The sequence below is a fragment of the Hyaloscypha bicolor genome (genome assembly GCF_002865645.1).
Source record: "Hyaloscypha bicolor E unplaced genomic scaffold K444scaffold_117, whole genome shotgun sequence".
Taxonomy (NCBI): domain Eukaryota; kingdom Fungi; phylum Ascomycota; class Leotiomycetes; order Helotiales; family Hyaloscyphaceae; genus Hyaloscypha; species Hyaloscypha bicolor.
In genome coordinates this window covers 1,513,506-1,533,130 of record NW_020194619.1, presented here as the reverse complement: position 1 = coordinate 1,533,130, position 19,625 = coordinate 1,513,506, and the positions used below count along the sequence as shown (strand labels likewise).

At 50.9% G+C, this 19,625-nt stretch overlaps 8 protein-coding genes across 8 annotated transcripts; 3 read left to right on the top strand and 5 right to left on the bottom strand.

The window, feature by feature from the left end:
* Positions 1-23: 23 nt before the first annotated feature.
* Positions 24-1,398, bottom strand: K444DRAFT_534528 (putative isocitrate dehydrogenase; the record flags this gene model as incomplete). Its single annotated transcript, XM_024875222.1, has 3 exons — positions 24-448; positions 498-1,034; positions 1,119-1,398. The coding sequence occupies 3 exons, from the start codon at positions 1,396-1,398 to the stop codon at positions 24-26; spliced, it is 1,242 nt and encodes a 413-aa protein (XP_024734078.1).
* Positions 1,399-2,763: 1,365 nt separating this feature from the next.
* K444DRAFT_535211 (uncharacterized protein) lies at positions 2,764-3,708 on the bottom strand (the record flags this gene model as incomplete). Its single annotated transcript, XM_024875270.1, has 2 exons — positions 2,764-3,403; positions 3,458-3,708. The coding sequence occupies 2 exons, from the start codon at positions 3,706-3,708 to the stop codon at positions 2,764-2,766; spliced, it is 891 nt and encodes a 296-aa protein (XP_024734077.1).
* A 2,320-nt stretch (positions 3,709-6,028) lies between these two features.
* On the bottom strand, positions 6,029-8,547 carry K444DRAFT_594024 (uncharacterized protein). Its single transcript, XM_024878330.1, has 3 exons — positions 8,086-8,547; positions 6,365-8,037; positions 6,029-6,313 (listed from the first exon to the last, which is right to left on the bottom strand). The coding sequence occupies exons 1-3, from the start codon at positions 8,338-8,340 to the stop codon at positions 6,253-6,255; spliced, it is 1,989 nt and encodes a 662-aa protein (XP_024734076.1). The 5' UTR covers positions 8,341-8,547; the 3' UTR covers positions 6,029-6,252.
* Positions 8,548-8,685: 138 nt separating this feature from the next.
* Positions 8,686-9,947, top strand: K444DRAFT_566106 (deacylase). Its single transcript, XM_024877118.1, has 6 exons — positions 8,686-8,988; positions 9,038-9,216; positions 9,270-9,312; positions 9,363-9,529; positions 9,581-9,607; positions 9,657-9,947. Exons 1-6 carry the CDS (start codon positions 8,982-8,984, stop codon positions 9,696-9,698), a joined length of 465 nt encoding a protein of 154 aa, XP_024734075.1. The 5' UTR covers positions 8,686-8,981; the 3' UTR covers positions 9,699-9,947.
* A 236-nt stretch (positions 9,948-10,183) lies between these two features.
* On the top strand, positions 10,184-11,358 carry K444DRAFT_534974 (peptidyl-prolyl cis-trans isomerase; the record flags this gene model as incomplete). The annotated part of the gene is made up of 2 exons (XM_024875248.1): positions 10,184-10,532; positions 10,598-11,358. 2 exons carry the CDS (start codon positions 10,184-10,186, stop codon positions 11,356-11,358), a joined length of 1,110 nt encoding a protein of 369 aa, XP_024734074.1.
* A 395-nt stretch (positions 11,359-11,753) lies between these two features.
* Positions 11,754-15,518, bottom strand: K444DRAFT_534244 (uncharacterized protein; the record flags this gene model as incomplete). Its single annotated transcript, XM_024875201.1, has 1 exon — positions 11,754-15,518. One exon carries the CDS (start codon positions 15,516-15,518, stop codon positions 11,754-11,756), a length of 3,765 nt encoding a protein of 1,254 aa, XP_024734073.1.
* Positions 15,519-16,749: 1,231 nt separating this feature from the next.
* On the bottom strand, positions 16,750-18,528 carry K444DRAFT_566098 (uncharacterized protein). Its single transcript, XM_024877117.1, has 2 exons — positions 18,344-18,528; positions 16,750-18,283 (listed from the first exon to the last, which is right to left on the bottom strand). The coding sequence occupies exon 2, from the start codon at positions 18,175-18,177 to the stop codon at positions 17,020-17,022; it is 1,158 nt and encodes a 385-aa protein (XP_024734072.1). The 5' UTR covers positions 18,178-18,283; positions 18,344-18,528; the 3' UTR covers positions 16,750-17,019.
* K444DRAFT_48480 (uncharacterized protein) lies at positions 18,425-19,573 on the top strand. Its single transcript, XM_024873086.1, has one exon. It carries the CDS (start codon positions 18,680-18,682, stop codon positions 19,304-19,306), a length of 627 nt encoding a protein of 208 aa, XP_024734071.1. The 5' UTR covers positions 18,425-18,679; the 3' UTR covers positions 19,307-19,573.
* Positions 19,574-19,625: the final 52 nt, after the last annotated feature.

Genomic DNA, 19,625 nt, shown 5'->3' with positions numbered 1-19,625 from the left:
TATGTAGGGCCTGGGATCCCCATCTACAGCTTCTGCTTCAAAAGGCTCTTCATCCGTCTCTCAACCGCATTCATATACTCCGTCGTCGTGACATAATCCTCTCTCCCCGTCTTCCCACACGCCAGCGCCAGATCCTTCGTCATAATGCCGTCAATATCGACTGTATCGATACATGCCTTCTCTAGGCTCTCCGCAAACGCCACGACCTCTGGCGTCTCATCCAGAATCCCTCGTTGGACCAATCCTCGGGTCCAGGCGAAGATCGAAGCGATCGGGTTTGTGGATGTCTCGTTGCCTTTTTGATGCTCGCGGTAATGGCGTGTGACAGTCCCGTGTGCGGCTTCCGATTCGAAGGTCTTGCCGTCGGGCGTGATGAGGACGGATGTCATGAGGCCGAGGGAGCCGAAGCCTTGGGCTACAACGTCGGACTGAACGTCGCCGTCATAATCTGTTTCCGTCAGCTTTTGGAGGGGTAAAAGAGGGGTTAAGGGACATACTCTTCAAAGCCATAATGTACCCTCCGGAACTCTTCATCATCTGCGCAACCATATCATCTATAAGTCTATGCTCATACCAAATCTTCTTCTCCTCAAACGCCTTCTTGTACTTCTTATCATAGATCGCCTGGAAGATATCCTTAAACCGTCCATCGTACTTCTTGAGAATCGTGTTCTTCGTGCTCATGTACAACGGCAGACTCTTCGCCAGGGCCAGTTTAAAACTTGCGTGAGCAAAGCCCTCGATCGACTCGTCGGTGTTGTATTGTGTCTGCGCTACCCCGCCGCCAGTCTTGAACTCAAAAACCTCGATTTCTTCCGGCTTGCCTCCTGTGGGTGTAAAGACCATCTTCAGCGTGCCATTGCCTGGAACCACGAGGTCCTTCGCGCGGTATTGGTCCCCAAAGGCGTGACGGCCGATGATGATGGGTTTCTTCCAGCCCGGGACCAGGCGTGGGATGCGGGGGATGACAATGGGTTCTCTGAAGACGGTTCCTCCTAATGCGTTTCGAATTGTACCGTTGGGGGACAGCCACACTGTCAATCACCACAGTATTAGCAAATTCCGCCAATGGCCACAAGCAAGAATGGATAGAAAGACAATAAAGAGGGAAGGCGTACTCTGCTTCAAATTAAACTCCTTAACCCTCGCCTCGTCCGGCGTAATAGTAGCACACTTAACCCCAACACTGTACTTCTGAATCGCCTCTGCGCTATCAATCGTAACCTGGTCGTTCGTCTCGTCCCGATACTCGAGCCCCAGGTCGTAGTACTTGAGGTCGATGTCCAGGTACGGGTGGATGAACTTGTCCTTGATGTCCTTCCAGATAATGCGCGTCATCTCGTCGCCGTCCAGCTCCACCACTGGGTTCTTGACCTTGATCTTCTTGAAGGTCGCCATGCTGCGCTGGAACTGCGGTGACAATATGCCGCTGAATGCCGGGTTGCGGAGGAAGGGCGAGGAGGAGGAGAGTCTGGAGAGCGTGCGCGCGAGGTTGCTCCGTGAGACGTTCATGGCGAGGAAGGAGGAGCGTCTGCCGACGCTGCGAAAGACGGTGTAGTTTCTTCTTCGTTCTCTTCCGTTCTTAGTGTAGAGAGATAACACCTTAGCTAGAGAGATTGGCGTGCGTCGTCCCGAGGTTGTAAATGGTTGGACGTTCGTAGTTGAATGTGGGGTGTCCCACGGGGATACCGACTCGAGTTTCACGGGAGAGGGATGTTACTTTAGCCGGGAGTGAACTGCGCAACTTTGAAAGAGCCTCGAAATCGCGCAGCGAAAAGGTATTTGTTAGCTTTTATTTCGAAGCGAGAAAACATTCCGACTTTAGTTCTCTTGGAAAAATTCAATTTGTCATTTTTCGAGCTCAAGCTCCAACAGCTATCCGAAAACGGAGACACCTCCCCACATCTGCTCGGCCGTCAATATCCGTTATTGCACAGAGATGAAGATCATGTCACGTGTCGACGCCCTCGGGTACACCAATAGGGGTTGTACATTGAAGACAAGAAGATGAAGATCTAAGATGGGAGCCTATACAGACAGATATGAGGGCCACAATTGCTGCTGAGTCCAAGGACTCGCAACTATTCAACGTCCTCTTACCGAGTTCATCCTTTTCCCCTTCGGCAAAGTCACCTCAGATCACTCATCAATGCCAACACAAATGAGGGTAAAGACCGTAATTAAACCAAAAAAAACTACTTTACTATCCAACCCGCGAATATACCACAAAGAGATTCGTGAGTACTCATAGTCATAACAAGCCCACCGACCCGACGAAGTACCGTTACCCGTCGTCGAAGTCAACGCTGAGAAATGCCCGATCAGATATTGTATGCCACCTCCTACTCCCCCAGGACCGAGACTCCATCCACAAATAGACCGTTCATATCATGTAAGAAACATAAATATAAAATACCCAACCCAGCAATAAAACAGTTGAGAAAGGAAGAGAGATAATGAGAGAGGGTAAGAGATGTTATCGGCCTTTCCTTCCTTCAATGTTCGCCGAATATGCCTTGTATCCCACCTACCCACCAAAGAGAAACTCGAATGTATATTTGAACCTCGAGTTGTTGAAGGAAAGGAAACACATAGATGATAGCCTTGACCCGTTGTACCCAGCCTCTGAAAACGCCATCCATTTCGTTCCGCCTCCCTACTCCTACTCCGAAAACAATCTAGCCGCTCCCTATTAATATCATATTGCGATCCCATAATCTAATGTAGCCATAGCCATCGGCTATCACGCGTGGTTGCTTTCAGTTACTGCGGATAGACAATATTCTCATAGTACGGTACCACAGTAGGTTGGCAGTCGGGGCATGCAGAGGGCCCATATCCATAATCAACATACGAGTTACCATGGCAAGTGGAGCAATAGGGAGCCGCATATTGAGCGCCATCCACCATGGTAACTTCGCTGTGATCCTCTGGGGTTTGCATCCCAGGACCAAGTTTCTGGCGAGCTCTGACGCGATCTTCTTCGCAGGGACTTTTGCATGATGCACATTCCCATCCTTGTCGTTCAACATAGTTCTTGACGAGGCACCTGGCACAGCGCCAGTACTTGTATTCAATGTTGCGCTCGGCAAGCCATAATCTCTGTGCTTTCTGCCACTTCAGTTTATCTTTCCCTCCTGATGATTTCTCGCCTCTGCAACAGCCGATATCTTCCTTATGGTAGTCTCGAAGATGGTCTCTGTAGTGATCCTTTCGCGTAAAAGAGTTTTCTCCTTGGGATCGAGGACACTTGCGGTAGTCGCAAGGGAATGAATCCTTGACGTCGGCGTGGACATTCTTGTAGTGGCGTTCAAGGTCTGCTGGGCGACCGAAGACACTGACCTTTCCATTGCATGGTCCCGGATATTGGCAAGGAAATTGATTCTTTTTGTACGACCCTGGTCTGGAGAAATGTGAGCAAAGCATAATATGTTATTAACGGGAAGGACGGACGTACGTTGATTCATCCAAATGTACCCTCTGCGGAGTCTGACTAGTTGGTGTGTACCTCTCCTGCAGCTGAAAGTATGGTAATTTGCCCTTGGGGACGAAGAATTTGTATAGCTTCACAAAGTCTGTGCCCGGAGGCCAGCCTAGGCTAGATGGCGTGTGTCTGGTCTCGGGCTGTGGGAAGTAGGGGTAGCCCAATGATGGATCGTATTGCTGTGAAGGCAGAGAATTGTTGCCATAAAACGGCGAGTTGGACATATTGTTAACATGAGATAGGGGCGATAGGCCTCCGGAAGAGTAAGAAAACCGGCTGTCGCTGTCGCTGCTGGTGTTAGATAGACGGTCCAACTCAAAACCTCCACTATGATATCTTGGTGTGACTACCACGGCATCGTTGGGGGAGTATTTGACATCGCTTTCCACAGAGAAGTAGAAAAGGTTCTGTTCTCCCATTTTTGGAGGTGCTGTTTGACCCGCCCTAAGGAGAGTACAGCTCTTACAAAATGGGGCTGTGACATGTCAAACTCTGACAAGAAGACTGGTGGAAAATTTTACTTACTATCTGGGAGGAGGTTCAAGGAAGCAATAAGAGAAAGGCGGGCTGATATACTAAGAACTGAAGGCAAAGATCTAGATACACACTTGTTGCTGATCTTACCACATGTGCTTTGAGGGAGCACTTCTATAGACCTTCGCCTTCTTCACCCATGCCGAGATCTTCCAGGGCAGTCATGTGTGACATATCCGGCTCGCATGGATCAGGGGCCACTTTACCAGAATCTAAACACATGGCGCCGGTGTGATGGGTTTGATTCATATGCATCTGGGGAGGGGGAAACGTGAAGAGATGATGTCCAGTGATTTGGAAGCCCTGAAGGCGCCTGCTTTGGTATTGAGGCAGGGTTGTGACAACCACGGCTCGGGAGCGAGACTTTAGACCGCCTTGTATGCAGACCATCAAGCTTGCCCAGATCCGTTCACCGAGATGGACTGAGAGCCCACGGCTAAGAAACGCTATAACTCGTCGCCGACTTTTGTAAGCTTGGGAGGGTTGTTGCAATATGGCTAGATCCGACGAATGCTCCCATGAAAATGCCTCAGAGCCTCGTCGTTGTGCGACCTCAAAGCAATAGAAATAAGCATGAACCATTGACGGGTGGGCATTACGCCTACAGCCTTGCTGAGGCGAACGGGTTCAGGATCCTCTTTCCGGTCTCGCCAACTGTTAGGCAGATTTGGAGGCTGATTTCCCGCCATATTGTTGGCTTTGCACCCTCTGGGACGAGTCCACGACAACCGGTGAGGCGATGCTGCAGATATTTGTTCGTGCCACGACACATCGGGCACACTGCCTCTGAAGCATAGATTGCTCCGATAACTAACTGGTAGGATCGGGCGACGAGCTACCGCTCCAGCACCTGGATGTTGAAGGAAGACAAGCAGGTTCAGCGAGATTCGGGACATGCGCGGCTCTATATCGTCGCCCTGTTGGTGTAATCACCATTCCAGGACGAGTGCAGAATGAATATGCGAGGTGAGCTGTATCAGCATCCATTCTGTTGATTGGAGAATTGGGAGATGTTGGGGGGTGCCATTCTCGAAGGTGTGAGGTGTTAGGCAGCCAGCCTTGGGCGGGGCGGGGTTGTTCGCAGCTTCGCCCGCCTCCCTTTTGCCTCGACGCCGCTTGAAGGTCTGGCACTCCGGATCGTAAGGCGGTCTGGCGAGCGTGGAAAGATCCCTGAGACATCCCGTGGGATCGTTGACGCCCTGCTGCTTGCTGCCCAGCGGCCTGGACCGTGTGGACAATTGAGGCCTCTTATCATGTGAAGGTCCAAGGAGGCTGTGAAGCTGGTGGACTGGAGAAGCTTTGGGTGGCGTGGGACTGATGTGATACTTCGCAATGAAGACCAGCAGCCAGATAACTTCCCTACGCAGTGTTAGCTTTCAGTGGAATTGATGGGCGAGGCAGAGGATAAAAGATCCTCTTCCGAAGATAATAATCGAAAGAGAAGTTTGTTTTATTTTGGTTTGAGAAGGCGAGAAGGGAGGTGGTCGCGATTGACCAATCGCCGCCTCAAAGTGGGGCGAGCCAAAATACTGCTTGGGCGGCGATCACATCTGAACCTCACTCAAATCAGTGATAAGGGGCTCAAAAGGCGGTGTTGATCGAGGCATCCGGAACATACAAGGACAAGATCTCCTGCAGAAAGCATATCGTTGTTGGGATAAGCAATCACTCTTATACTTTGCCCTTTCCGCCTCCCCCCAACATCGTTTGCGAACTGGAGTGCACTCATCGGGCAGCAACGCAGGGAATCTGAGCTGTTTCTGCATCAATCTGGGGTCGCATCCAAGAGACCTCCTCTCGCCTAATTCAGATCCATCATATCTATAAGGCTTCAAATCATTTGCTGGCTTTCTGTGCTCGTTTTCGCCTCCAAGATCGATCACCAATCGATGGGCGTGGGGTCCGAAGCTGCGGCGTCAGCCTGAAAAGTCGGTAGGTACCTTTCCGAATGAGGTGACCGAGAACAACGCAATTATCATATATCAGCAAGTTTCACGTAAGATCTGGTATCTCCCAGGCAGTGCTTTCTTGTGAAGGCCCACAGATGCGCGAGCCAGGAGACGGGTATGCTGAGGGAAAACAAAGCGGTTACACAAACACCATCTCGATCAGATGAGCAGACTTGTTTGCTAATTAAGACGGTGAACGTCAATTTTCCCAGCCAGGCCTCGGTCAAAGCGATGCTATGCGCCAACCGACCTTCCAACTCGAATTCCTTGCCGCCCGTCAATAAATCATACATCGTCTTCCAGGAACTTGTACGCGAACTTAAAGTCGGCCTTCCGACGGTTCATCCTGTCGGATTAGTCAGTCGGGGCAACATTATGAGCCAGATGTCCAACATACCATGTACTCTCGTAGTCAAAGAAGCGGTAGGTGCCTTGCTCAAACTCCTCCGTGATGGTCTTGGGCTCCTCGTGACGTTGAAACCATGTTTGATATTGCTTGTGGAATCTCCAGCTTTGATCCTTCAACGCTTTGGCAGCAAGATATTGTTGATATGTTTCCTGCTTGTAGTAGAAGACATAGAATAAAGTATCTGGATCAATCCGGGTGTACAGCCGAGGATCATCGAACACGGGATCAACCTCTTGAGGATAGTACGCAGGAGTCCGAATTGGGTTCTTTGGCTTGTAGTTCCTCGGCGTTCCTACGTCAATCGTATCCGGACAACTATTCAAAGAAGATGCCAGCATTCTCTGAGATGATTGTGATGGAGCACTGGTGACTCGCCGTTGGGTTGCCTCGAATGATTGGAGTAAATCTTGCAGTCCGGACGGAAGATGATAGATGGACTCGTCTTCCTCCGGAACAATATTCTTGACACCATTTGTGATGCCGTTGGGCTTAGGAGGGGCAGCCTTTGAACTTTCCACAGTTTCCGGCACAGCTGGGGCTTTTCCTGACGATACTCTCGATGGACCCGGCCTGGTGCTTTCTGAGCGTTCTGGTACAGGCGGTTGCGAGGTACTGCTAGCGCTAGGGACCGCGCTTGACTGGCTCAACGCTGGGGATTTGGTTTGTGCACTTGAAGTGGCTTCAGACACAGAGGCAGCCGTTGGAATACTAGACCGGTTCACAGGCGTTTGATTCACACCTGCAGGTTGGGCATTTACTGCAGTAGGGGACGAATTAACGCTAGGTTCCCGGGCCACATGCGGTGGTAACGGGGGATGGGTAACAGAGGAACTAGGTGCAGGTAGAGCTTCAGGTGGAGGAGGTAACGGAGCAATTCCCATATTACTCTTATCACTCGCCGCAGCTGCGGCAGCCGCTGAAGCGTACTTCAAAGTCTCCCCTGGAGGCCTGGTAGGTACCGCCGCCGGCTTCATATGGCTGATGGTTCCATTGGAAAGCGTCGGCGACGGAGTGTGTAATGTGGCCAGCGTCGGCAGAGGACTCTTCATCTGTGTCGAGGGTCTTCGCGCAGCAGCCACAGGAGGCTCTACCGGCGCTTTCGACTTCCCAGGTATACTACTTGATCGTGTTTCGACCTCAGGTGTCTCTTCCTGCACTGATTGTGTGTCTTGGGAGGACACCCGGTCATTGTCATTATTCATGCCGTAGTTGTCCTCCTCTTCCTGGAGGTTGAGATCGTCGTACATCTCATCGTCCTCCATAAAGTCATCATTCATGCCATCGGAGACATAATATCGAATGGTTTCCTCGAGATCGTTGACCTGTTCGGTTTCCACCCCGCCATTTTCTAACGACCGTTTGATTAGCTCCAGTTTCCCCTGATGCCATTTATGTCGCTCTGTGATTCGTTCAATCTCCGCCATTCGATCTGCCTTCGATGTCTGGTTCTTCCCCTTCTTCATCGTGGCTTGTATTCCCTCCGCCTCCGCCTCGAGCTGCTCTATTTGTCGTTCCAGCTCGTCCACCATGTTGCTGAGGAATTCGCACGCCTCCATCTTCGCCCGTTCTTTGGGGTCCAGCTTGGCAGCTGCTGATAAACCTTCTTTCGAATATGCTTTCGTCTTCATGGCCTTCTCTACAGCTTTAAATTTCTCCATTTGCTAGAGCCCGTTAGCAAACAACACGAACGCTGTGATAGATCTGCGTACTGTCTCGATCAATTTCCGATACTCCAGCAGCGGCCCCTTGTCTTTGATGTCGTTGCTAGCCGCCCATGTCTTGATCTGGTCCCGAAGCCTTTGCAGCTTCTTGATCTCACGCTTGAGATTGTCTTCTTGCTTCTCCTTTTGAGCAGCATTTGTGGATTGCTCGATCTTCTCGTAGATAGACTCAAACTCTGCAACGCCTTCGGTAACCTTCTTGAAGCACTTATCGACTTCCTGCTGGAGCTTTCGTTGCGCCATCGTGGGTTGAGGAGGGGTGCAATAGCTGTGGTTGGTTTGCTGTTGAACAATTGGTGTCGTGTCCACGGATCAGGTTGTGAGTGCCGAATTTGCAGCCCCATGCGCGGCGCGATGTCGAGGACAAGGTGGGTCGGAGGTATGAATGTTGGTACAGGAAACTTTACACGAGGTTCTGTCTGGAGAGTGAATATCGTGAGCGCAAGATCGTTTGGAATGGTTGAAGCTGCTTCGGCCTTGGAGGTACGCGCCTTCTGGATTGGCTCGCTTAGATCCTTGGTAGCATCTTCCTGCAGCATGCGACCAGCCTTGAAATCTGGGGAATGGCTCTTCAACTTCCTCACCCTTCCGAATTGGAGGTTGGTCATAATTTGTGGCAATGCATGGTCTACGGGGGTGTTTTTCCTGAATAATTGAGTTTTGTTCAAGTATTTTGAAGCCTCGGGTTAAATCATCCCAATTTTTGTTGGCCGGTCTGGGACATTGCATCATCTGAAACCGACTTACTTTCATCTGATAGCACTACCTTTTCACACTCGCAGCACCAACTCATGAAGCCTCAAAAGGGTTCTATTGGACCAGGTTTCTAGATTCCCTAGTGTTATATCGTATTTAGAAGTTCATCTAACAGCAAATTTGATACAATGAAAGGCAAGTCCTCCTGACGGGAGTATTCGGAAGGTTCCCTGACCTTTCTCAGCCATTCTCCAGCGAGTGTTATCTGCTTCAGTCACTGTTGATAAGCAGTTGGTTTCGTCCATTGGGAAAGGAATTCTCGTGTTTGCTGCTATGGCGCCCGGTGATACCGAGAAGGATGCAGAGCATTTAGCGTCGAAGGTGCTCAAAATGCGACTGTGGGACGATGACAATGGTGATCGGGTAGGGACATGATTGAACATTCTACATCTACTCACATTTCTAATTGTTGATAGTGGAAACAAAGTGTTCAAGATATCAATGGAGAGGTCTTGTGCGGTGAGGAATGATTGCTGGTTGCCCCCATACTTTTACTTATCCTTCGTCAGTTTCTCAGTTCACTTTGCTTGCAAGCACCAAGAAGGGAAGCAAGCCGGATTTCCACGGTGCATTAGGTGGAGGCCAGGCCAAGGCGCTTTATGAGGTTTTCTTTTCGAAAGTCCAAGAAGGCTACAAACAAGAAAAGGTTAAAGATGGGGTTTTCCAGGCCATGATGGTAAGTTCTTCACCGCGAGGGATGTGATCGCATTGCTTACCGTATTTCTAGGAGGTGGCTCTGGTTAATGATGGACCTGTCAGATATTCTCATGCTCTGAATGTTTCAAAAACTGACCATGCTTTAGGTTACCTTGGAAATGTCAGCTGGTCCGAGTGGGCAGAAATGAGATGCGAATGCTGTTGGCATAGAGAAATCCTAACTAGGAAATCTTTCAGCTGTAAAGGACAGGTTGTATATTCAATGGCATGCATCACGTGGACTGTGGTTCTGTGGGTTTGCTGTCTCTGCTAGTTCCCGCCCGTGGATCGTGGACCATGCCCAAAAGCCAAGAAGCACGTGATACATTGAGCAAGCTCCTGGAATCTCAGACTTACCATATGCCTTGCAGCTAATAAAGCAAACGTGATGAGGTCCCTTCAAGATCTAAAGTGAACCGTTAATCATCCAAATAGCTCAGATGAAACTAGCAGTCATGTGATCGGTCTTACATGCGGTGAAGCGGGAAAACAGAAATTCCGCACATGGAAAGCACTCGAAACGAGGCTGAATATATTTAAAGACCACCCCACGATCAGGTCCCCGATTTTTCGATCAATACAACACTCGTTCAATCCCCAACCACCACACCACAACCCAAAAACGATACCCACAATGACGGAAGACAAGAAACGCAGCCGCGTCTTCTTCGACATCTCAATTGGCAACAAGCCCGAAGGACGCATCACCTTCGAGCTGTACGACGATGTCGTCCCCAAGACCGCAGAAAACTTCCGCGCGCTCTGCACCGGCGAGAAAGGCAAAGGCAAGACCGGCCACGAACTTTCGTACAAGGGCTCCACCTTCCACCGCGTCATCAAGCAATTCATGATCCAAGGCGGTGATTTCACAGCCCACAATGGCACGGGTGGGGAGTCAATCTACGGCACCAAGTTCGATGACGAGAACTTCAATCTCAAGCACGAGAAGCCGTTCTTGCTCTCCATGGCCAACGCCGGCCCAGGTAAGCCCTACCCCGTTCCCCCAACATTACAATTTCCAGAAAAACAGGCTGACGCGAGCCTCCAGGTACGAACGGCTCCCAATTCTTCGTCACCACCGTGCCCACCCCGCACCTAGACGGGAAGCACGTCGTCTTCGGTGAAGTACTAAATGGCAAATCCCTTGTCCGCAAAATCGAAAACATGCCCACCCAACCCGGCGACAAGCCGACCAAAGAAGTAACCATCACCTCCTGCGGTCAACTCACCGGGGACGAAGCCCTCGCCGCCTCCGAAAAAGCGCCCGACAAGACCGGCGACCCATACGAGGACTTCCCCGAAGACCAAGCGGCAACTCCTACCGCAGAGGAGATCATGAAGATCGCGACGGACCTGAAGGGTTTCGGCAACGCTGCGTTCAAGAAGGGCGATTTGAGTCTGGGGTTGGATAAATATCAGAAGGGGCTGCGGTACCTGAATGAGGATCCGAGCTTGGATGGCGAGCCGGCGGAGATGAAGAAGAGTCTTGATGCGCTGCGCTTTATCTTGAATTCGAATTCTGCCCTTCTGGCTAACAAGCTGAAGGATTTCAGCGATGGGTTGAGATATGCGTCCGCTGCGCTGGATGTGGCTGATATCACTGATGCCGAGAAGGCGAAGGCGCTGTACCGTCGTGCGGTCGCGGAGATCGGGCTGAAGGATGAGGATGCCGCGTTGAATGACCTCGAGGAGGCGAATAAGTTGGTCCCTGGCGATGCAGCTGTGGTTAAGGAGTTGGCGATTGTGAAGAAGGCGGCTGCTGAGAGGGCCAAGAAGGAGAAGGCTGCTTACAGCAAGTTCTTCTCATGAAGCCTCCCCACCATCTCTAGCTCGCAAAGTCATCTTGGGGGGAAATGATTATGGAGATGAGGTCCCGGTAGATGAGATGTGATAAAATTTGAGCAGTGCATGGGCAGTCAAAAAAACGGAGCAACGAGGCGTTCGCTGCTGAATATCGGTGCTATGCTTTGCTTTGGTTGCTGATACTATTGATACCATGCACGCTGAATTGCGAATGAGAACAAATAAAAGAAGTGGTATAAAATCAAAACCGTCCAAACTCAACCCAGCCATGTATGCAATACCCGTGCACCCCCAACCCATTTGTACCTTCCCAAGAAAATGCCAAAACGTCACCCGCCTGTCTGTCGCTCCAAAACCCCTCTATCAAGATATAATGCAGATATAGCGACCAACTAATCAAATCAAATCATCCCCCCAGACCATGGAGTCTCCTTATCCAAGCTACCAACAGTAGGACTCGTAGTTGTGCTGGTACTCACAGATCCCTCGCCACCCCCCTTTCCCTTTCTCCGTAACCCACTGAGAAAACTCATCGGCTGCTTCCCATTCCGACTTCCTGGCGGTCTCCCCGGAGTTTCATGTTCATCCACCGGTTCGTAAGGCCTCTGATATTTGCTGTCCTTCCCAAACGTGCTTTCCCAGAAACTCTGCCTCTCTTTGCGCTCACGACTACCCATCTCACTTCCTGAACTGCCTGGCGCTACACGCGCTCCGGATCCTCCGATGCTGGCATGCGCCGCGTACTCTGCCCATGGTGGAGAATGCGGCATCTCGGCTTCCAGCACTACTGGATGAGAGCTTACAACATCGTGGATGGTAGATGATTCCAAGTTTTCGACGATGTCCTCCCATTGCAGCGACAGGGTGTCAATACTCCGGTCTCCGGATTCGGCTTTTGAGATGCAATCATCAGTACGACGTTGGAGGCTGATGCACAATCGATTGAATTCTAAGAGCTCGCCTTCGAGACTCTGTTGCTCCATATAATGGGCGGTTGCCTCGAGCCAGAGTTTGACCAGGGCAGCAAAGTTTCTCGCGTGGTCTATCAGATACGGGAGAGACGGGAAGCCTTCTCGTGAGGTGGGAGGGAGACGAGCGAGGATAGTAATTGGCGTGGAGTAGGATGCGGGAAGGGCGAAAGAGTTCCTCTCTGCGGGAATGGCACAGACAGAATCGATGAAATCCTTGACTCCTTGTCGATGGCCTGTCAAGAATCGGTTCATCGGCTCCATCCATGCCTCCTTCTGGCCGAAGTTCGAGAGATTAGCTAAAGCTTGCAAACTCTTAGCGATCAATGTTAGAGTCCGTTGCGCTTTTGGTTGGGGATGATCCCGTAGCAGTCCGAAGAGCTTGGGGTTGAGGAGAGCAGGACAGAAGAACCGTAGAAACAAAAACCCAGAGACGCTGGTATAGGCAACAGTACGCAGAAAGTCTCCATATCGATCTTCAGCAACTGCCCGTATGTACTTCAGGATTTGACGCAACTCTGGTGGACAACGAGTTGCAGAACCAGAAATGCTGTCCCAGACATCCGTGGTCAAAGATATGAGTAGGTTCCAGTTTTTGCTGACATCTTCAGTATTTGATATCCGAGACGGATCAACCTCGCAGTCGGGATTGAGAGAATTGATCTCGATGATTTTCTCTGACAGGACATCGTCCAGGTATTCCTTTCCAAGACGTCGCATGTGGAAATCCAAGGCTTGCGTGAGTAGAGAATTGCCACGAAAGAGAAGATTGGCCTCGCCTTGAAGAGACTTCCCCATATCTCGGACAGACTGTTCTCGATCGCTCACGGAGTGGAAGGATTCGTTTGATCCTATCCTTCTACTCCACCTCAGACGTCGTACCGGAGTTTCTTTCCCAACACCATCAATCTCATCCTCGACCAGAGCAGTCAGCCACTCCGCAGCATGTCCAGAAACTTGAAAAATATTCATCAACACTTCCGACAGCGCTTTCAAGTTGGTAGGAATGACTTGGGCGATTTGCAGTGTCAGTCCACTTCCAAAATTATGCAATAGTTCCGAAATTGGTTGGTAGTCTTTGGCGAGGAGGACGACCAATTCATCGTGCCGTATCCTCAAGAAGATCTCGCCAATCTGCTCTTGTTGATCGTCGAGTATCGGGTACCAGGCTTCACTGTCTTTGCCACGGTCAAGCTTGTCGATCGAAAGTTCAACCATCCCGCAATGTACCTCAGCAGGTTGGGTGGTCGGTGAGTGAATGCTCGATGAGGATAGAAAGCCATGAGTCGCAACAGCTGGATGTTCGACTTGCTTCAGTACAATTGATAGCCTTGGTAGATGTGCTGGCAAATCCAGAAATTCGCAATCTTCTCTCCAGAAAGGATTCTTCGTCTCTGTCTTCGTGGTTGTCCTTGCACGGATCTCGCCGTCCAAAACAACCTCAGCAAAGTAGTCTCCCGCTGAGGGGTCTTGTTGTTCCAGCCTTGGAGATCTACCAAGTGAAAAAGAATCCGGCTTCACAACCGGTCTGCGAATCTTGGCTTCGACAAGCCGTAGACTTATGGACTTCTCGATGCGGAACATGTCGTTTGTCGGAGGCGGAGGCTGTGGAACGCTTAAATCATCGTACTGCTCGCCGTTGAGTGATTGTGGCCCATATATTTCTGGAATCGCGAAGGCTCGTAAAAGGCAGAACCACACTTCATGAGTGAGTCGTGACTCCAGAGCAATATACACTGGTCGGAAGATAGACAGCTGTGTTGACGTAGGAGTATACTGTGGGAAAATGGCTATACAGTATTCCTCCTCTAAAACCGATCTATCCAGTCGTTGGATAGCACACCGAGATAGTTGTGATAGCTGGATGACTGATAGTAAGGTTATGTCATTCTCTGTCAAAAGCTTGAATTCTCCATTGTCTTGCAGGATGCACGATACTCTCCGCCAACTTGATCGGGACGAGCCGCGCAGGTCTCTTGTTGAAGGCCGCCGTACGATAGCACTTGGAGATGCGGGTGCTCCTTTATCCCACAGAAGTAACTTCGCAACTTTGATGATATTGGCACCTTTAGAACCTGTGAGGGAGTTAAAGCTCGAATCTCGTCTTTGGATGCCTGGTTTTCGTTCTGACAAAGCCCCGCCTGTTGACCTGGGAGGACTGCCTTGGAGTGTTCCGGTTCGTATTTGTTGCCAACATAGTAAAGCCGCCAACCAGAGGTCAAATTCAGCCTGTACCGTTGGCAAAAGATGTATTTCAATACCTTGCGCTCTATTTGATAACTCAAGACACTTCACTTGTCTCTCCGTTGAGTTTATAGGCTTCACTCGGCATCCCCGGAGATCTGATATAACAATGACATGGAACGGTCCTCTATCGTCACCCTCGTGCATCAGAGCCCCTTTCACGTCGTCAATATAACATATCCCCGGATACCAAGGGCCGTGTTCCACGGTCTGGTACTCAACCTGACCTTTCATTCGTCCACATAAAGATTTCATTAACATTAATATTTTGTTGGCATCTCCCGTGGCTACCGGAAATGGAAGAGAATCGACTGATGGAACATCGCTGCTCATTGTTGATATTGGTGAAGTAGGCCGGGACGATCGTTTGACAAGCCTTCGGCCTCCTTTCACAGAATTAGACTTCTGGAGTTGTGAGGGCGGCGGTCGTGTGATAGAGGGGTAGCCGAGGGAGGTTGATGTGTCCAGAGAAGTTTGGGGTAGTACATCGTGGAACGAGGAGGAAGCTGTTGAATGTACCGAGCCTATACGGTGCCGGCTCTTCGACACAGTATTGGATGTTGGTCTCTGGCGGTGAGTTTCGTTGTCCATAGTACGAGTTCTGGGGCGCATGCTCACAGGCGGACCAGAGCGAGACCGAGTCGGCGCTCCTTCCAGAGAGTCGGTGCTGTATGAATCCTCAAAGACGAGCCCTTGTCGTCGATCCCTGGGTTTCTCGCCCCCTTTTATAGAGCGCGGCGATGAGTGTATTACTGAACTCTCAGTGCCATAGGAAGCACCTAGCCCATGATCTACAGGCTCCGGTGTCACAGCACGTATTGTGCCTTGCACGGCGGGCCTCGACCTCTGCGCGGGATCCACCGTCCTCTCCAAAGTCCTCTCCGCATTCCGCTGCCAGTCCTGCAGAGCGCCATTCTCCCCGTAGGTGCCATTGTACGATCGGCTGCCGTCCATCATACCAGAAGGTAAAATACTCATCTGCCGATGGCTTCTCATTTATGCCAGCGCATGCCCCCAACCCAATCCACCCAGTCGTCGAAGAGGGGATGATATGTCCGGGCCGGTATCGAAGGCCGTGTCTATGAACAGGACGAGGTTGATTCGTAGATATTCCTTTAGTAGTAGCATCTGACGTCGAAGAGTCGTGGAATGGCCACTCCGCCAGTGTATTTCAAATCGTGTACGACGAGCAGCGCGCAAGGATAGAGTCGGCGCAGTCGAGGACTCGTTGCGCACGACGTCTGGACGTTCTTCCGTGATTCGTCAATGGCAGCGCTCTATCGACAATTGTGAAGTTGCGCCTCTGCTCGTCCCAATTCCTTCCTCGATTCTCGACACCTCGTCATCCTATGTAACCATACGGACAAAGCTGACAAGACTCTGGGGTCTGTAATGCCGGATTTCCGCTTTGAGGTCCTGCCGAAAAGGCTGGATTCGAGAAGGCAGGCACGATGCAGGGACGATGCACGAGGAAACACAGAACGGGACGGGGAAGAGGAGCTCAAGGTCTCAAAAAAGGTCGCGGTTCAGCTGATGCTGCAGATGATGCGGCCCAGGACTGGGGTCCAACTCTCGGCACCCACGGCAAGGAAAATGCCTGCTTCGGCCACGGATATGGCTATTGGTGGATGGTTGCTGGACGACCTTTACCTCCTGCAACGCATCGAGCTTAAGAGCCCTGATATGATACATCTGCCAATGTCGGATGCATGAATCCGGCCAAGGCCTTCTGGAAGACTGGAATACTGATCTTTATGGTTGTTCCTTGGCAGAACTTAACAAAGCGTGTGTCAATCGAGTCCCGGATCGACACCCGTTCGGCCTTCCCGTGAATCGGCAGAATCTCCCTCCCCTCCTGTTTCCCTCCCAGAGCCACACTTCTCAGCCTCCTGTCTTAGATGTCTTGGATTCTTCAGCGCAAACCTAATCTGCTGATCATCAGGGAAAAAATAAATAATCCGTGTCATTTCCGATAAACCCCCGCACAACCGGACATTTGGATTGGACTCCTTCCCCCTGCCATCTTATCGGTTTCTGCGGCTTGCTGCCCTGGAGAATGGCTTGAGGGTTGTGGCTACGGGAGCGAAGCGAAGTGAGGAGGATGTCAAAAGCATCAGCGTGCCTTGTCCGTAAGACGCTCGGGAGTCTCAATATAACTTTACGAGGCCTCTCATTGGAGCTGCCCCTGGTGCCTTGCTTTAGCAAGACTCAAGAGGGTGTTTGGCATTTTTTGGAGGTCAGCACGGAGTCCGCGAAGTGAGAAGTGCCCAGTTATTTCCAGTGCTCGTCATCATTGAGACATTGACCATGAAGCAAAAGCAAACACCACCAAACAAGAGACCATATCCCATCCCGCCCTGCCCCAATCAAGCCAATCCCAAAGCACCCCGGATATATGTAATTCAAGAACTAAAACACCGGAAGAATTCCCCGAACCTCGTGATCTTCGCAAGTTTCAACGGAAGGACTTATCAGACAGTCCATCCGGGCTCGACGGGCTCAGAGGCTGACTCCTCACGCCACTGAGATCACCACTCCCTGTCCTTCTCAAAGCTTGGGACATCGTCTCTATTGTCAGCTCGCCACCATTGAGCGTTGGATGAGTCAAAATCGGACTTCCCAGAGCCTTCCCTCGGGGCGACAGCTCAACGCCCTTTACGGATGCGGATTTGCTTGTTGGAGGGGACGTACCGAACCCTTGGGATGAGACCGGGGATCGTACCGGCGAAGGTGACCTGTTGTATCCCGAAGACAATGTACTTAAGCCCGCCACGTACATAGAGTCTCTGCTCCCAGCATGCTCTGCATGCTCGGACTGTACAATATCTGAAAAGGAGATGAAACTCAACCGTCGAACATCTGTACTATCCAGCGCACCGTAGTTCGAAGCTGCGTCATCTTTGTCTGGATGGGCAATAAGCTCATCCGCCCAATTCCCTGCAATCGGTTCCATGCCCATGCCCGTCACTGCCACCGCGGCAGGTTGGTGGTAGGAGTGCATCACAATTTCAACTGTATCTGGATTGAGTTCGTTGTTCGTAATGGCTTCCGAGGAAGCATCTAACACTGGCGGAATATGATTCTCTGTCTGAATGTGTGATGGGATCGCTGGAGAGTTCGGTCCTGGGAGTGTATCGTCCTGCACATCTCTCTCAAATATTTGCGAGCCAGCAGGTGACACGATACGGGGAGAGGAGGAGTACAGATTCCGTTGCGGCGAAGTAGATGTATGATATGGATAGTCTGGGTGTGATCGCGGGGGGGAGGAGTTCTGTAGAGGAATTCGACGTGCTACGGGTTGTGCGATTGGTGTTGTGAAATTTCCCAAGCTCGTGACTGGCGCGAGCTCACTCTTCTTCTTTCCTTTCGTCTTATCATCCTCTTTTTTCTTCCCAAATCCAAACAATCTCCTCCTTGCTTGCTTCACTCCATCACCTTCCGTCTTCTCAAAATCTTCCTCGGCATCGCTGCTGTCGGCAGATTTGAACATAGATGTCCTTGTCGTTTCTTGGAATCCTTCGCCAAGTAGAGGAACTTTCGACGCGATTAATGGCGCTTGAGCAGCTGGAACAGGAGTATTGGGATGCAGCGTGCTCGACTCGGATGCGCTCATTTTGAGCAGCTTCAGAGTGCCGGCGAAAAGTGTAGGTATTCAGGAACACGCAGGCGTCGCGGTTGATAATATAGCTGAGATTCGTCGCTTAGGCTATAATTGTGGTCTGCTGGCCTGTCCTTGAGACTCATGCACCATAATCTAACATTCAGGAGGAGAAACTTACGTGTTCAGCTAGCGATACGACTATGGGTAGACGGAACAAACTGGTATTTAGGTGCTCTAGAGAGCTCGAGGAATTGGAGACATCGGCAGCGACATTTATGGCGGCCAGGAGCTGACGGGGTGACTTGTGAGCTGAGCTGGGTGCGAGTGTCCTTTGATTCAATGCATTGATGTTCCTTGCCGGGCCGCCTCTGACGAGCGAGCAGTCATGAGATCCGAATTGGCGGCCCACGCCGTTTGTGCAACTTGTGCATGCACCCCCCTGACGTTTTATCTTATGTAAGCAGCACATCGTCGAAAATATCGAGAGCTTCATGAGTGCAGTTCTTTCTCAGCAATGGAGGCCAGTTTATTCCGAAGACCTGTCGCCAACCTCCTCTCAGGCAGGGCGCAATGCCTGCTTGCACTCAATGCCGCATCCAGTCGCCATGAATCCTCATACCGACGCTCGAAGTCACGTCTGAATGTCAAGCCGGAGCCGTCCTTCCTCCCCTCATATTCGAAGACTCCGGTACAACAGGACCATATCATCTTCAATCCGCCTTCCTCAGCTCCATCGGTCCTCCACACTCCGCTCAAATTCCTCCCAAAAGAAGACAAACGAAAACAGCTCCTCGTGGCCACCGCACAGAAGTTCTCCTCGTCGCAAATGCGATTACCACCACCCATACGAGCAAAGCCGAAAGTCCCCCATCACCATCTGAGCGATGCAGATATTGCGGAAATCGTCAAACTGAAGCAGCAGGATCCAGATCAGTGGACCAACACGAAGCTAGCGAGGAAGTTCAATTGCTCGTCGTTGTTCGTCAGCATTTGCTTGACCCAATGCGGAGTGGATAATGCGGAGAGGAAGAAGGAGATGCAGGAAAAGTTCGAGGCTGTAAAGGCGAGGTGGGGTCCGAGAAGGAGAAAAGCAAAGGAGGAGCAGGATAGAAGGTTTAAGCTTGCATACAGAGGCGACTGAGGAGTCTGGGCGCATGCGGGAGGTGAGATGAGTTAGAATAGAGCGGTGTCCTTGTACGAACACTGCGGATGGACTAGAAGAGGTGATTCTGATTTCACAACGTACCAATACATGGGGCACTTTATTTTGTACAGTATTGGAGCGGTGGCGTTAGAGAAAACGTGTAGGACTATGTACAAAGACACACCAAAAACAGTCCCCGTTCAAACTTTAGTACGTTTTGAGCCATTTCTCCGGTTCGAGCACAAGCCAAGCGGCAGGAGAATCTCCATTCGCGGCGCCTGTTGGACCTTCCCTCAATTTTTGTTCAAGGCCTAGG

Coding starts and splice junctions, on each gene's coding strand:
- K444DRAFT_594024 (XM_024878330.1), bottom strand. CDS start 8,340: ATGGCGCAACGAAAGCTCCAGCAGGAAGTCGATAAGTGCTTCAAGAAG. Junction 8,038..8,085: donor ATCGGAAATTGATCGAGACA/GTACGCAGATCT, acceptor AACGGGCTCTAG/CAAATGGAGAAATTTAAAGC. Junction 6,314..6,364: donor TTTGACTACGAGAGTACATG/GTATGTTGGACA, acceptor CTAATCCGACAG/GATGAACCGTCGGAAGGCCG.
- K444DRAFT_566106 (XM_024877118.1), top strand. Junction 9,313..9,362: donor CAATGGAGAGGTCTTGTGCG/GTGAGGAATGAT, acceptor ATCCTTCGTCAG/TTTCTCAGTTCACTTTGCTT. Junction 9,530..9,580: donor GGGTTTTCCAGGCCATGATG/GTAAGTTCTTCA, acceptor CCGTATTTCTAG/GAGGTGGCTCTGGTTAATGA.
- K444DRAFT_566098 (XM_024877117.1), bottom strand. CDS start 18,177: ATGAGCGCATCCGAGTCGAGCACGCTGCATCCCAATACTCCTGTTCCA.
- K444DRAFT_48480 (XM_024873086.1), top strand. CDS start 18,680: ATGGAGGCCAGTTTATTCCGAAGACCTGTCGCCAACCTCCTCTCAGGC.